This window comes from Sceloporus occidentalis, unplaced genomic scaffold (assembly GCF_023333645.1).
Source record: "Sceloporus occidentalis isolate IW3139 unplaced genomic scaffold, rSceOcc1.0.p SCAF_4, whole genome shotgun sequence".
Taxonomy (NCBI): domain Eukaryota; kingdom Metazoa; phylum Chordata; class Lepidosauria; order Squamata; family Phrynosomatidae; genus Sceloporus; species Sceloporus occidentalis.
The window spans coordinates 21,174,771-21,191,682 of NW_028316984.1; the positions used below are offsets into that span (position 1 = coordinate 21,174,771).

The 16,912-nt window shown below is 38.8% G+C and overlaps 1 protein-coding gene across 1 annotated transcript in view; it reads right to left on the reverse strand.

Annotated features, from left to right (window-relative positions):
* Nucleotides 1-2,590: 2,590 nt before the first annotated feature.
* Nucleotides 2,591-16,912, reverse strand: part of LOC149313585 (bone morphogenetic protein receptor type-2-like) — a 118,082-nt gene continuing 103,760 nt past the window's right edge. Inside the window, exons 10-13 of the mRNA XM_089519382.1 lie at nt 13,453-13,589; nt 10,316-10,488; nt 7,640-8,922; nt 2,591-4,053 (exon numbers count right to left, since the gene is read on the reverse strand). Of these exons, the coding sequence (XP_089375508.1) occupies nt 3,803-4,053; nt 7,640-8,922; nt 10,316-10,488; nt 13,453-13,589 (1,844 nt within the window). The 3' untranslated portion in view covers nt 2,591-3,802. The remainder of the gene's footprint in view (nt 4,054-7,639; nt 8,923-10,315; nt 10,489-13,452; nt 13,590-16,912) is intronic.

A 16,912-nucleotide genomic window follows, 5' to 3' on the forward strand; every position in this document is an offset into this window, starting at 1 on the left:
CCAAATAGTTTTACACAGCTAAATATTCAATTCAAACCTACCCTAACACAAAATCAGAACAATGTGTGGAAGGGCCATAAAACCCAACAAACATACATTGAAAGAACATAACCCAAAAGTCTTTAAAGAGCTGGCAGCCTAGACTTAGCCAGACACTTCCACAGGGATACTTAACAACTGTAGGGCATTGAGAACTGATGTCCACTGAAAACTCATTATCAGGCCATAATGGGGAGAAGTTATCAATTTTTCGTGACAAACTCAGCTAAAAATTTCAAAAATTTATAAATTCACCATAGGTTTGTTTCCCCACTTTTCTTTCACGCTGAAGCAAAGTAAGAAAAAAAAAAAAAAGGGGGGGGGGATCAACAACAAAGCAAAAAGGAAGTGGGCACTGGAGGGTCAATCATGTAGGTTTTCCAGAGGCAGCACTACCTTTCAAGCTGCACCAAAGTCCTGATGAATAGCAAAAGGTGTGTGAGAAACAATTTGAAATTAGTTGCAAGGAGTTCTACGCAGCCGACAGGCTGAACCTTTATCACTATATGGAAGGCTCAACGTGATTTTATTCATTTTTTTAAAAAAATGTCTGTGATGAAGAAAGAAAGTGTTAATTAAAATATGACATTTTTGTTCATTTTGAAATTTTCAGTAAAATAATATTGTTTTTGATGTGTATATTTCAATGTTTCCATATGCACCAGACACTGTGGTAAAATAATTATGGATTAGCTCCTAGTGAACAGACAAATAAAAACAACCAGTCCAAAAAGAAGTGGGATGAAGGTTTGATGAAAACTACATGAGGATCATCTGTCATGTGAACTACTGACACTAGCTAAATGTTGCTACTGATACTGATGTGAATGGGAAAGTGGAAAAAAATTTTTTTTAATGGGCTATGAGAGGGATGAAGATGGGAGCACTTTTTACACATACTGGTCGAGCAACCCTAATCTAGAATTGCAAAAACCTCCAAAACACAAAACCTTTTGCCACCAGCCACCCACTTCCATTTTGGAGGCAGCAGCTGTGGCATTTCTGCCTGTTCATCTCTCAGAGCCTCAGTCTCCCTCCAACCTCACATCTCATACACAACACAAGTAGTGAACAAGCATGAGGCTGGGGAGAGATGCAAAGAACTGTGAAGTGACAGATTTGCGCTGAGCACTATGCTTAAATTCCTGCCATTTCACAGATCTTCAGTCTCTATCCTGCCACATCTCTCTTCAGCCTGCATCTTTTACATCAATCTCCTGCTGCGTCTTTCTCCAGCTGTATGTCGCTCTCCAGCATTGCACATACACTACATACTATGCTAATTGTGTCGTGTACTGTGTATTATGTATATACAAATCCTTAAAAGTACAAAATACGAAACACCCGTTTTGGATAACGGGTACTCAACCTGTATATCACATAAATGATTATCTTTTTTGATGGAAAGCCTTAAATATTAAGATCATAATGAATTCTAGATGTTATCCCAATTTATGTTTTTTATCTTGAAGAAGATTTTAATCTCTTTTGAACCAAGTTAAATGACTACTTTTGTTAGCTAATAAACCAGCTTACATAGGCACAATAAAAGAGAAAAAAAATGGTTTAGTGTTCTGTAACTGGATGTCTATCATGGCCCCAAGGACAGGGTTCAAGATCTGAATATGGAAGGATGTTGGTAAGAACAAATTAACAATATAAACAGTCCAGCAGACATCTGAAAAACATAGCTGAACTACAGAAAGTAGGACGGATATATGCTGCAGAGATTTTATTGTGTGGACTAAAAAATTGTTATGTCAGTCCTGGTTCATGATAATACAAAACTAAATATTTTATTCAGAACCATATCATATTAAATGCTATTTAGCTTATATAGATATAGATATATATTGGTAATGTTACTAAAGCCTGAACAACAACCGAGACAAAAGGGCTTAGTTTCATGCTGGGACAAGGGCCAGTAAGCAAATATTTACTATCTTCTGTCTAGGCAGATGTCCCTACTGACTTTTAAAATGGCATTTAATTGGCCAGACATTTTAATAGCCATGCACAAATATGTAATGTTACATATATTCTGAACTCTTCCTGGGGGAGGGGGGATACTTGATATGTTGTCATGATAAGCAGCAGTAGTGTTTGAAGGGGAGCAATAATGCAAAGGGGATGGGGGGAGTCTAAAGTAACTGAATCCATTTCATTATTTTCTAAAACAGCAAATTACATATAGGCAATCTGATGCAAGACTGATCTCAACCATTTGGGCAGTGAAAATAACAGAGCCATAGAAATTACCACATTACTGTCAAACAATCATGTCCATGCTTTTGCTTCTCTATTTAAAACCTGTCTTTGCAACCTAGCTACAATAAGTTTTTCACACAACATATCAAGATTATGTAAAAATGTACTTTTCAATATGCACTGAAAGCATTCATTAAGGAAAACATGTACATAAATACTAACTATGGCCTGTTACAGACTGCCAAAATAAAGCTGCTTCGGGTCTCTTTGGAGGTATGCTGTTTAAATGATGCATGGGTCCTATGAATCCGGAAGCTGCACCAAAGCTGCATTCCAGTGCTTAGGAATGGAGTGTGGCTTTGGCGCGACCTCCGGACTCTTAGGACCCATGCATCATTTAAATAGCATACCTCCAAAGAGACCCGAAGCAGCTTTATTTTGGCAGTCTGTAACAGGCCTATAATTGTCAAATTTGTATAAAAGATAAAATGAAAATGATAGGCAGCTCGGGTCAGTTTCCACACACAAACAGTTTCAATTCTCTCAGGCATCCTGGTTTTGTGAAAGATATACCATAGATCATCTATCCAAGGTACAGCTTTCTTGGCCGATAACAATTCAATGGGAGGCATGGTTATTAAGAATCAAGCTAACTGCGAAGATAATTACTCCCACTGGTTGTATAAATTGACAACTTGACTCCTTACATTTTGTTCAACATTTTCTTCCTTAGTTTTCCAAACCTGCAACATTTACTATGATTTTTTATTTTTTTTTTACAATTTATTAACTTGGAAGGATGAAAGAAAAAGGTTTGTTCTTTTTGTTTTAAGCCTTTTCAAGGCTGGGAAAAGCATGCATCAACTGTGATCTCAAAGCACACATACTGATACGAGCAGCTGCTTCAAAGCTGATTATGCTGTGCAGAATTCACAGTTGGAAACTATTGGTTGCCCAACTGTTAAGATTTTTTAAAATTAATTCTAAAAGGGAGAATGTGTAGTAGGGTTGGAAACACAAAGCATACTGTGAACTACAGACTATTGCACATTTCAACATAACACAAGTGAAAATAGGGAGTTCAAAAGATAATACACTTTGACATACAGAAACATACAAATGGACTTGTGCACAGAACTCAAAACATGAACAGCAGACACCACTGTTGCCAACTGGCTTATGTGTTTAGTGACCTTCAAAACTGGTCCAAACTGATTATCGGCAATACATTTTTTTCTTTTTGTTTTTTAAAAAAAATATTTTGAGACCACAGCCATTTAATACACATATATAATTCTGTGGTCAAGGACAGACAGATGTAATTTTGCAATACTAAATAAAAAGTGCAAAAATGTTAAAAAAATAAGAACAAAATTAAAATTATGGAAGCATAAGCTAAAAATTGTCTGCATAGCTGAAATCTATTTAAAGCAAGTCCTCAGTAAGGGATGCTGACAGAAGAAAGCAGTTTCATGTATTTCATTTTAAAAAAATGTCTTCTGCATGTTTGCTTAACAGAATGCAAAAATGTCATTTTTGTCAGCTTTCAAACAATTCACAGACAGTTCACTCCTGCATCCTTAGACACCATAGTTGTGGCAGTACCTCCTTCGACAAGGTAAACAGCTGTGCTGGACTTAGAACTAACCACCCTATCACCACCATTGTTGTTGACCTCGCAGTCCAGTGGTTCTGTAGAGATGACCCATGTGGAAGGGCGCCACCGCTTAAGGGAATATGGTGTTTTCACACGTTTCTTGATCTTTTCTCCTGAGCCAGGTTTGCCATCAAGGGATGACTCACTCACTAAAAAAGGAAGAAGACAAAAAAGGGTCATGAGGCAGAGTTACCTTAGATGACAAGCTCAGTCAACATCAATTGAGCCAGTTTTGGAAACCAATAAAATCTCAAGTAAATACAAAAATTAAAAGGCACCTACCATAAATTAACCTTCATATTTTCTCCCTGATTGATATGTTTCTAATTTAAAAAATTGGATTGAAAGGATTATATGTTTGAAGAGAGGTCTGATGTTCTCTGTTGGATCTATTTATGTGTTTGAGAGATGAGTTACAGAGTAAAGCTCTTGCTAGATAGTAATGCTTTGGACTGTAGATAATGGATTGCATAATTTAATGTTCTCCCATATAAAAACCTAGAACACTAACTGTGCCCGGGAATATGATCTCTACTCTTGGTAAACAAAGAGTTAATTATATGATAGGAATAATGAACTCTCCCATTATTCCTATCGTATCATTAACTCTTTGTTTACCAAGAGCAGAGACCATGCTATAGAATCAGATTTTAGTGTAGTATACCCCGTGACTTCATGGCCCATACCAAAGGACTTTTTAAATGGGGGAAATTCAGACGCTTGGTGCCTACTGGTAGTCTAAAATGTTACAATCCAACAACAGATACACTATATCAGTGGTTCTTAAATGGTGGGCAGAACCACCAGGGCAAACACAAGAGTTGTTCAAGGGGTGTGTGGAGGGTCTGATCCCTTCTCCTCCTCCTGCTCCTGTTCCTCCTTTTCTCAAGCTTTTTATGTGTAAAATTTATGTGTGTTAAATACTGAATGTACTTAAATAAAACTGTGCTAATTTGAATGATGTTATTTCCTTATAAAATATTAAAATATGAATAAACATGAATGTGGGAATGAAAATATGCACACTAAATAAATAAAATATTTTTATTCATACAATATGCTGAGTGGGATGGTGGTGATGTCAGCATGTTGATTGTAATGATCACAGACTTTGACTCTGAGAGAATGAATGACACAACCGAATACCAATGGATCCTCTGTTATTAAAACAGCAATTTCAAATAGTAATTAAAAATGTAGTACTGCTTCTACACTGTGTTAAAATTACAAGTCTTAAACTTGCTTTAGCAATTAAGGTGATGGATCATTCAGATAGTAAACCAAAACCAGTAATCACTGTTTGGGATTTGCTTGTGTCATAGCTTGACACAATGCCTAAACTGAAATATAGTCATAGTTCTGCCCATGAAGGTCATCACACAAAGAGACCAGTGTGTGGTGCTATAAGAAAATCAGACAAAAAAGATCTAAATCAGTGGTTCTCAACTTTTGGTCCTCCAGATGAATTGGATTTCAGTTCCCAGAATTTCTGAGCATTAGCCATACTGGCTGGGTCTCCTGGGAGTTGAAGCCTAAAACATCTGAAGCTTCAAAGATTGAGAACCACTGTCTAAACCATGGATTACTTGTAAGTTTGGAAGTGTTATTTGATGGTTTATGTTCTAAGATATATCTAGTGGAAATCTTGGCTATCTTAAAGATCTAGCTGAACTAATGGAGAAATTTTATGTGGACTATCTTCTTGCAGACAGCAGTGAATATGTAACTACCAAAGTTGCTAAATTCTTTGCAGCTGCTATTATTTATCATAAAAACTTTTTAAAACAGATGCAGGAAATTACTATATAGCTTCTTCCAGAGATATTTTGATAGTATATAGTCAATTATCTTTGTTATACCCTTATATTTAGTATACTGTTAAATCCATTTAGGTGCACGTCTCTGGATTTTAGTCTTGACACACACACACACACACACACACACACACACACACACACACACACTCATACGAAATGCTAGAATACGATGTTTCCGATGGATGCAATGCAATGTAATTTCTGTAAACATTTTATTATTTTGTGCTGGCCATGTGCCATAATAAATTATTCGCTTCGCTGAACTAATGACACTTCAATGAAAGAAACCCTATATCTAGAGCCTACTGGTCTGGAACAGGAAGGCGAGTCCATCCTCCCTTATTCAAACCTAAAAATAAATTACCCATTGCCGAGGCATATGTTAAAAACAAATTACTATGTTGGGATTGAACTAAACCAATTAGGGGAGCTACAGGAATGTGCTGTCAGCCCCTGCTCTTCCACTGTGGTCCATCTACAAGACATTGGAGAGCAGTTCATAGGATATAAAAGCCTCCTAAAATGTGGAAGAATTAACAGTAAGACTTTTACAAAAAGAAAGATAATTATTTCTCAAAGGAACTTAGCATATAATGCATACTTCTAGCTGTAGACCCGGTCCTGGACGGGATCACACTTCGCCTAAAGGACTGTGTTCGCAGCTCCTGGATCTGTCGCTCCAGATGTCAGCTCAGATAGATGTGACGGCCAGGAGTGTCTTTTATCAGCTTCGACTGATACGTCAACTGTGCCCCTTCTTGGAACTTGAGGACCTAAAAACTGTGGTGCATGCACTGGTAACCTCACAACTTGACTTCTGCAATGCGCTCTACATAGGGCTGCCCTTGCATCTAGTCCAGAAAATTCAATTAACTCAAAATATGGCAGCCAGATTGGTCATCAGGAAATCTAGAGGTGACCATATAACACCTATGTTTAAGTCTCTGCCTATTAGTTTCCGGGCACAGTACAAGGTGTTGGTTATAACCTTTAAAGCTCTTCATGGCTTGGGCCCAACTTACTTATGGTATCGCCTTCTCCCATACAATCTGCCCCGCACACTGATGTCCTCTAGTAAAAATCTACTGCAGCCAGCAAAAACTAGGCTAGCAGCTGTTACCCAGAGGATCTTCTCTTTTGCCGCTCCTAAGTTATGGAATAGTCTCCTGGAGGAGATGCGACATATTGTCAGTCTTGACTGCTTTAAAAAGGCGGTCAAGACGTATCTCTTCTGGCAGGCTTTCCCAAATCAGCCTCTCAGTGGCTTCCCATCAATTGCCCCCTCAATTGTTCCTGCTTGGTTTTATAATTAAAATGTATTTTTATAATGGATGGATTTATGGGTTATGATGTTTTACTGTATTTTAATGTTATTTTATTATTGGTAGCTGCTTCGATCTGCTTGGAGAGGTGGGAGATAAATACATTTATTATTATTATTATTATTATTATTATTATTATTATTATCTGTTAAATAGAGTTACAATATCTTTTAGTTAAAAACTAAAAGACTCTTTTTAAAATTCAACTAGAAAAACATTGGCTCAGGGAAATTTACCGTGCCACTTTTTAAAAAGAGTCAACTAGTGCCAGTCATTGGCATGTTTAAAGAAGAAAGCTGTACACTTCTAAGAAGACGATAAAAGTTACTTCTGAGTTGTTCGGGTATGAATGGGACTTCTTCAGGAAGCAGAAATGTTCAATGCCTCTTCATATATTATTTTTGACACTACAGTAACAGGAAGGTCATATGTAAAAATATGGAGTTTAAGGAGTGCATTTAGTGGGAAAGAACAGAGGTAGTTTAAGTGGGATAACTAGGGCAAATGACAATTCGACTATTTCTCACCCAAGTTAACATGATTAATTTCTAAGAACATTTTGTCAATGCATTCTTTTAAATCTCACCAGTACTCACACTGCATACTACAGCTGTCCAAAATATTTGTGGCTGATAGATCCAGTGAGTTAGGCCTCTGTGCTCTTTTAGTGTGGGTTTGTTGAGAATTTGGTGCCGTCCTCAAATGGCTGAGAGTAGAGACACCTTGTTCTGGACATGGGTTGCTGTTGTTGTTGTTGTTGGCATTTGTTCGGCCATTATCCAGTGAACGTTCTCTCCTATCAACCAGACGTTCCAGAACGCCCTCATCATGGCTCACTTGCTGCTCCCTTCTTAATAAGGGTTCATGCTCATCAGGGCTTGAGTTAATATTCAGACGACTGTCCTCTCCACTGAATTGGTTCTGCAGCATTTCCTGGGCCCTGTGTGCTCCTGAGCTGGTAGACTGGCCAGATGGCACTATACCATTGACATACTGGGTTGGCACAGCATGAGAGTTAACTATATGGCTCCTTCCTGCCACTTCATTTGTGGTAACAGTTACCACATGAGGTTCTGCAGCATTGATAGTGTTCATCTTGGCAACTCCAGTTTCAACTTGCTTCAAGTTTGATTTGTGCTTCCCTCCAAATTTCAGTCGAGGCTCCTTTGTGGAGTTTTTGGTGTTTAAGGGTAGGGTGGTAGGCCTCTTTGGGAGATTCTGTTGCTTAGGAAGAGGATAGACCTGAGCAGGCTGTACATCTGGGATTAGACAGGCTTGACCATTTGCAGTTTGGGTGAAGTCCTGTTGCCCTGTTGCTTCTACTGCCAGTTTTATCAGTGGGTATAGTAAGCTGGAGCTGGTGCTGCTGAGTGGATCTGGTGCACTGAACTGCTTAAGGGAATGCTCCATCAGGTTCTCATCAGAGCTTTCTTTTAAATTCTTATCCACTTCCTTTGGATCCAATTTATTGGTCTCCAAGTCCTCCTCTGTTAGCTGTAGACAAACAGGAGTTGGTCCAAGTGACTGGACACCATTTGCAGCACTGATGTTTGTTTCACCTGAGTAGGGCATCTCGGATATGGTGGTCATGCCAGTGCTTGGAGTGAGGCCTGTTGTGTTGGTGGTGGCTGTGTTGGTTGACAAGCTTGTGACACTCGTCTCAGGACTAGGAATACGGGCTTGTGCTTGCTGCCGCTCATAGTTAATTGAGTTTCTGTTCTTCTCCCCAAGCGTCAGTGGTGTGCTTGATAATGAAAGCTCAGAGGAAATATTCTTCACTATGCTATCGTTGTGGTGAACTGAATCCTCAATATAAGATGAAGAAGAATAATCTTGATAAGGTCTGATCTTTGGCACACGCCTATGGTGTGACAAGTTTCTTAAAAAGAAAAAACAGAATGCTATTAGGACAATGTTAGGTACCAATTTATTTCATCATATACAGTTGAACCTCCACATCTGTGGTTTTGACTTTTGAGGATTTGATTATTCACGGATTTGATATGTTCTCTACAGGAATCTCTAGATCCTCCAGTGGAACTTTATGGTCAACTTTTGCCAAAATCATGCTGGAGGATCTAGAGATTCCAAGAGAGAACACTTCTCTATGCATTTGTAACTCCTTCAGTGCAATTCTATGGTCAGCTTCCAGCAAATGTTGACCAGAGAGTTGGCCTGGAGGACCTAGAGATGGTGATCTCTCCGGTAGCGTTTTTTTATTTGCAATTTTTCTATTTTCATGGGGGTCCTGTGCCCCTAGCCTCAGTAAATGTCAAGAGTCCACTGTAGTGTGAAATGCAAAATAAGTAGTTACAGTAGCAAGCACAATTATCATGGGAGGTTTTTTTTTGTGGGAATGGCTCTATTGCCATGTTACAGGCTTCAGTGTGGGGCTCTAGATTTTGTTTTCTGTCTTCTTCAGGAGGAGGAATGTGCTCACTTTTGTAGCAGCCTTATTAGAGTGTTTTGATCATGGTTATCTCATAAATAAAAGCAACACTTGTATTTCTGCACCCTTTAAAAACAGCTAGTGCTGGTTATGGCTAGTGCTATTTTGTTTTTTTGTCTGGAAAGACCTGAAATGATCATGTGATGGTGACATCTATTATGTAGTAAACCTGTGACTATCATCCTATGTTTAGATCCTTACCCCTTGCATGATGTGGACAGTAAAACACTTCTCATGCCATTGCCCTTTGAAAACAGATATTTTTCATTAGGATTAAGCAGTCTTCTCTCACATTCCCTGACATTAAAGTCAACTGAAAAAACTTGTGTTGTACAATTTAAAGACTCCTTACGTAAACATTATTTTTGCACGATTTTCACAATCAGTAGAACAATTTAAACAAAGTTATACAGTGCACAGTGATAGACTGCCTTTAACTCCATCACACCAATGTTAGGACATCAAAGGCTTTTATAATATAGCAGCATGTGCTATGGCAGTTCTGCGGCTATGTACATCACAAAAATATTCAGCAAGGTCTGTGACATTTCATTCCACATTCCACACAGCATTCATGACAACTGAATCATCTGGGGAAGCATCACTTTTTCCCAGGTATCAAATTATTGTGACTTCAATGCTCTGAAAATGTGATATCCCTATCATCAAAGCACAACCCTGAGAGAAGGAATTTGGACAGAAAACAAAAACAAAAAACAAGTGTGAAGCCTAATGCATACACAGTAAACTTTAAAAATGGTCATATCACTACACAGGTTTTAGGAAGAGGATGTGAATGAAATCCACACATAGTACTACATACCGTTCATTTTGCATAGCTGTAGACATAGGGTTAACTGTTGGGCTAACAGATTTATTCCTCTCCCAAATCATCATAAGTTCAGCCATCCTCTCTTCAGCGCACTGGGCAGTCAGCCGAGCTTCAGCATCCTGATCCCAACAGTCTTCAATTGTTTCCTTCAGTGATCTCACAGCCTGTAAAGTAAAGTAAAACTATGTTTTCTTCCCCTTTCTTATAACCTCTAATCTTCAATAGGCATGTTAATACCACTTGTTTTGTTTGTCTGTTTATTTCTTAAAATATTTATATTCCTCCACGTATCTGCAGGTTTCAGGGTAAAATACAATAAAATCAAATTAGGACAATTTCAAAAGATAATAATAATTTTTAAAAAAACTAAAAATATATTACATCATTTATAACTTAAAAGAAGATGAGATTAGATCACTGATTTTTTAAAGTTAAGCACCATGTGTTTTAAAGGTTCACATATTGTTATTATTAAAGTAAGAAGAACTGTGCTGGATCAGATCAAAAGCCTACCCAGTCCAGTATCCTATTTTCCACAGTGATCAACCAGTTTCCCAACGGAAGGCCACAAGAGGATACAAATGGCGCATCTAATTTCTGCTGCTGTGACTAGCAATCAGAAGCATGGTGCCTCTGATCCAGTAAGCAGCACTGAAGTGATATATAGCCATTGTGACTAGCAGCCATGGATAGTCTTGGGATCCATGCATTTGTTTACCCCCTCTTTCAAAGCCATCTAAGCTGCTGGCTATCACCATATCTGGTGGAATTCTTTTTCATTTTATCTATGTGCTGTGTCTTTATACTTTCTTGCCTTATACTCGCCGCCCATGTATCTGCCTTTGTCTATCCTGCATCTCCAACTATTAATGTTCAGTGATGAACCTGGATTCTATTATGAGAGAGGAAGAAGCATTTTTTTCATTCCACTGTCTCTACACTATGCATAATTTTATATGGTTCTATTCCCTCCCTCCCCATTACTCAGACTTTTTTTCCTAAACTAAATAACTACTAAACTTTCCTCATAGGGGTGTTGCTCTAGCAACATGGCAAATTGTGTAGTACCTTTTCTGGACCTTTTTCAATTCCATAATATCATTCCTGATTCTAATACTTTAACAGCACAATCCCATATACCCAGGAATTAGCAGCAAGTAAAAGTATATAGCACTGCAGACATATATGTGCTAGGAAATTTTGACTATAACACTTGGTAATTTTGTCTCTTAACAGGTATGTCCAAAGGAGGGCGACTAAAATGGTGAAGGGTCTGGAAATCATGTCCTATGAGGAACGACTTAGGGAGCTGGGGATGTTTAGCCTGGAGAAGAGAAGGTTAAGAGGTGATATGATAGCCCTGTTTAAATATTTGAAGGGATGTCATATTGAGGAGGGAGCAAGCTTGTTTTCTGCTGCTCCAGAGACTAGGACCCGGAGCAATGGATGCAAGCTCCAGGAAAAGAGATTCCACTTCAACATTAGGAGGAACTTCCTGACAGTAAGGGCTGTTCGACAGTGGAACAAACTCCCTCGGAGTGTAGTGGAGTCACCTTCCTTGGAGGTCTTCAAACAGAAGCTGGATGGCCATCTGTCGGGGATGCTTTGATATGGATTTCCTGCATGGCAGGGGGTTGTGGTCTCTTCCAACTCTACTATTCTATGATTCTATGTCAACATGATGACAACAAAACAAGTGGTATTAACATGCTTACTGTCTTCTTGACTATAGCTGACCTACTAAATCAAGTGGATTTACCTACCAGTGGACTCAACATTCAACAGTTGATTCAATGGTTGTACTTGGGACTAACCAACAAGATTCTGGTAAATTTGATTTGAGACAAGTAAGCTTCTCCTCAAAAGCAACTCTGCTAAGGTTCATTTGGTAAGAGTGTGTATAATTGATAAAAATAGTGTGTGGTTTGTGTTAGTAATAAGAAATGTTAAAGTATTCTGCATATGTAATGACTAAAACAACACTTTGGAAGGTTACATTCAAATGATTCAGAAAAAAAATGCTTACATCTGATTCTTTTTAAAATTCCAATTAAGGAATAGAGCAAACGAAAAAGACTTTAATCAAAGGCCCAAGTGATAGTAATGTACAGTGTTTTTCACTGTGTTGAACTGACACTATAATGACATCTGCAAAGCAATAAAAAATGAGACAACAGAAGGCGTGAAACAGTGGTGTCTCTGCCCAGGGTCTCACCCGGTACGGGGAAGTGGGGCTGCCGGAGCAGAACCTCTAGCTGTGGGGCCAAAAGGCCACTCCCCCCACCTTGCTGCCACGGCACATAGAATTGCGCTGAAGAAGCGAGATGGGGGTGCATTCGACCCTCACAACAGCCCCCTGGCCTTCCGGTCTCGCACAACCAAAGCCACATGGGACTTGGAAGGTGTGGAACTTGTGGGTCCCATGCAGCCATGGCCGTGCGGGACCTGGAACACAGCTGCCCACCACCCAGGTTGTACTACCCCATTGGGTGACACCCCCCTCTGGGTTGTCACTTGCTACGGTCCACACCATTGCACCCCCCCTAGTGACACCAGTGGTGTGAAAATGGATCATCTGAACTTCTGAAATCCTACTATTGCCAGTCTGGCTATACAGTATGTGTGCATGTGTTGGGGTGTATATCTTATATTCTTCTTTAGAAAATTAATTTTGCCAAATTCCCCCCCTCCCTGGCTTCAATAGAAAACCTGCCTCACTCTCTTGGGTCTATTGTTATCAGAAATACCAAAACTGGCACAGCTGCTAAAATGAAAAATGAATCCCCCATTTGCTGAGATTTTTTTTTCCAGCCAACAGAGGGGGCTCATTCACTTATGAACAGAAACATAGGTTAAGACATATTCCTGTCTCCTGCTTAATAGTGGTCAAGCTATGATGACCTTTCAAATAATTACTAAAATTATTTCCAAAATTAATATAGCATATATTACTAAAATATTAACTAGTCTTTCTATTTTTCATCCAGTATTTCCAACATTTGAAAATCTCTATAACAACAACCTTTCGAACACTAAATCAACATTGTGCCTCTGTTTACATGTTCTAAAAGTTTACATATTACAGTCAAATGAAAAGAGGAAAAACACAACCATTTTGCTTCTCTCACCAAACTGTTCTCTTTCCAGGCCTCTGGGAATTTTGGTCGTTGCTTTTCCCTCGAAACAAGGACTTGCATATCTTCAAAAGTAGGGTGGTTTCCAACTTCTGTTTGGAAAGCTGTCTGAAATTCTGGCACTGATTCTCCTGTTTGCACAGAAAGTTATATAAAAGTACATTACAATGAAGCAAGAAAAACAAGTAAGGCTTTGAAATGCAGGAATGTGTTATTATATTCTCTTGCATCTGAATTAAGATTTTATCTGTTATCCTAGATAGCCAAAGAGGTAGAGCAGATGTGGAGGAAATGCAACTGGTGATATTGTACAGTGTAATTAATTGGCAAGCAAAGCAAGAATATGTCCTTTCCAAGCAAAACTGGCTTGCCGACACTGTTGGCTGACTGGATGTAATAGTTTCCCAGTGGCATACATATACATCCTCCCTCTGTACTATGGCTATCTTAGAATAAAACATTGGAACAGAATGATCAACACAGGGAGGACTGACTTAGCCAGATGGAGAAATAATGAACTAAAGCTTCATATCATGTACTAACAGATGGCACCTGCCCTCATATTTAGTCCAAAAATAAAGTTGATTACTTTTCAGCCACCCAGCATAAAAGGTGAACATATCCTGGATACGTGGCTTCACTAGGTAAGAAAATGAGATTGTTACAGGTGGGTCTCAAAAAAATATCTTACTGTGTGTCACCAATCCTTAACAGGAAGACTCCTGTTTGGGGACCCATTCAGCCTGGAACAGAAACCTTTTAGGACTGTCTGAGGATCAGAGAATAGGGAGAATTCAGGAGACCCAAAGAAAAGAGAGGTATATTTTTGTCTGTTTTTTGTTTGTTTCTCACCATCTTGAAATCTTCTCCCTGCTATACTATGGTAAGCTAGCTGCCACCCCAAGTCTAAGGGTTCTATAGCAACATTTGGGGAGATTTTGTTTCTCCTTCCACAAATTTTCTCTCATAACACAGTGTAATAAGCTAGTCACTGAGTGTATATGTGGCTTCAAGTCTCCTTTTGACTTATGGCTACATCATGAATTTCACAGGGTTTTCTTAGGCAAGGGATCCTTAGAAGTGGTTTTGCCAGTTCCTTTCTCAGAAAGATAATCTACAGCACCTAATATTTGTTGGTGGTCTCTCATCCAAGCATTAACCAGAGCTGATGCTGTTTATAGTTTCCAAGAGCAAATGGGATCTGGTGCTTTTAGGATATTCAGGCCCCAGGTTAGTCACAGTAGCTGTTGCTGTGTGCCTTTAAGTTGTTTCTGACTTATGGTGAACTTAAGGCGAACTATCATGGGGTTTTCTTGGCAGGTTTCTTCAGAGGGAGTTTGTCATTGCCATTCTCTGAGGCTGAGAGAGAGTGTGACTTGCCCAAGGTCACCCAATGGGTTTACATGGCTGAGCAGGGAAATCAAATCCTGGTCTCCAGAGTCACAGTCTGACACTCCACTGCGCCACACTGACTATCAACCTGCAGTAGCTACTTCAGAGCAAAAAATGTGTTAGATCCAAGCTGAAGTGATTGCACACTGTGATCTGTATGGTGCACATAAAAAGTAAAAAACATTCTTTTTGGGGAAACTGTTTTACTAAAACTGTCCAGGCTGAGAGCCAGCTAAATAAAGATTTTAAGATAGTACCAATGTAAGCAAGAGCAGAAGCCACATGGTAAGTCCATCATGATGTCTTTAAGGAAGAAAAATGAGAACTCATCTTGAGCATTTGGCAATATAGCCAACCCATCTAGGTTGAACCACCTCCATCATGAGGCCTCAATCATAGCAGGAGACCAGGACTTCTCTCTCATATGTGGTACTTTTGAGACATACTAACCTTACTGGACAAAGATCATATAAGCAACTATCAGTCATAGTAACAAAAAAACACCCCAGTCAAGTGGGGACAGTCCTATGGTCAGTATATCTACACATGTAGTGGACTGTTCAGGATACTTTGAAATGCTGGTTTAACAAGGGAGAAACAGACTCTTCTCTGAAGAGGTTATTATAAGTATGCTGGATGAACAGTATCTGTAAATATACAATTATGAATTAAGTTTTAAAAAATCTAAAATTTATTGTATAAACTGCTAGATATCTTTAAATGTACTGCGATGTACTGGAAATGTTGAAAGGCTAACAAATATTCCACCAATGCATATACATTTGGCTCTCTGAATCCACAGATTTTTATCCACAGATTCAAACATCCATAGCTTGAAAATATTTTTTAATATATAAATTCCAAACAGCAAACACTGATTTGCTATTTTATATAAGGGACACCATTTTACTGTCTTCTGTATTCAATGGGACTTGGGCATCCATGGATTTTGGTATCCACAGGAGGTGCTGGTACCAAACCCCAGAAGATATCAAGGGCCCACTATAACTGCCTGTATAAGAATACCTCAACAGATGAAAGATGAGTTATGATGTCTCAATATTGCATAGCTAATCTTCTTTACCAAGTACCTAGTTCATCATAAATATAAAATGTGTTCCTTATATGATAAAAATAACAGACCTAGATCCTTAATGCTATTAAGGATGAAATGTCTATAGAAAACATGTGCCTAGACCAAGTAACCTCTATGATAAGAAAGCTAATGTGCCCAGACTAGAAATGTCTAAGTGAGGTGGTGCTTCTCCACAAGGACTGCATAAACTGCACAACGTAATTGTTTTAGTTTATAAACATAAAAAAGAGATAAAACTGCATGATTATGGTCTTGTGTTATAAAATTCCTGAAAGTCCAAAGCCTGAGAGATTCTTAAGAGGTATGTTGATGTTAATCTGCCCATCAAACAAAACTGTTTACAGTCTGGAGAAGTTAGGTGACCAGAAAGGTAAACTCCAAGGAACTCTAGTCAAGATACAGACAACAAACCTTCAGTCCCATAACAGAAAAACGAGTGAGTGCAACTATACCTATTTCAACAGGGAGCAGAATATCCTGACCTTGTGACATTCCCTCTATGTCTACCTTCAGGATCCTACAGTGGGTCCCTGATATCTGCTGGAGTTTGGTTCCAGGACCCCTCAAGGATACTAAAATCCATAGATGCTCAAGTTCTATTAGATACAACGGCATAGTAAAATGGGCCCCTTTTTTAAAAATGGCACTATCAATTTGCTTTTTGGAAGGGGGAGGCATATTTTCATGCCTTGGAAGGTAGAATCCATGAATGCAGAATCCATGGAGAAGGAAGGCCAATTGTACAAGCTGTCTGAGATTCAACCAGGCCTTTTCCCTCTCAGTGCATTTTTTTCTCAGTTAACACGATCAAAATCCCAAAGGTCTCAGAAGACTTATAGTTTCTTGTAGCCCACTGTATTATCATATTAATTTATGACTGATTAAGCCTTTTCATATGTTTGGGGTGCCTGTCCTCCTGTATGTGGAAACTACTACTTATTAGGTAGTCCAATTTCAGCATCATAC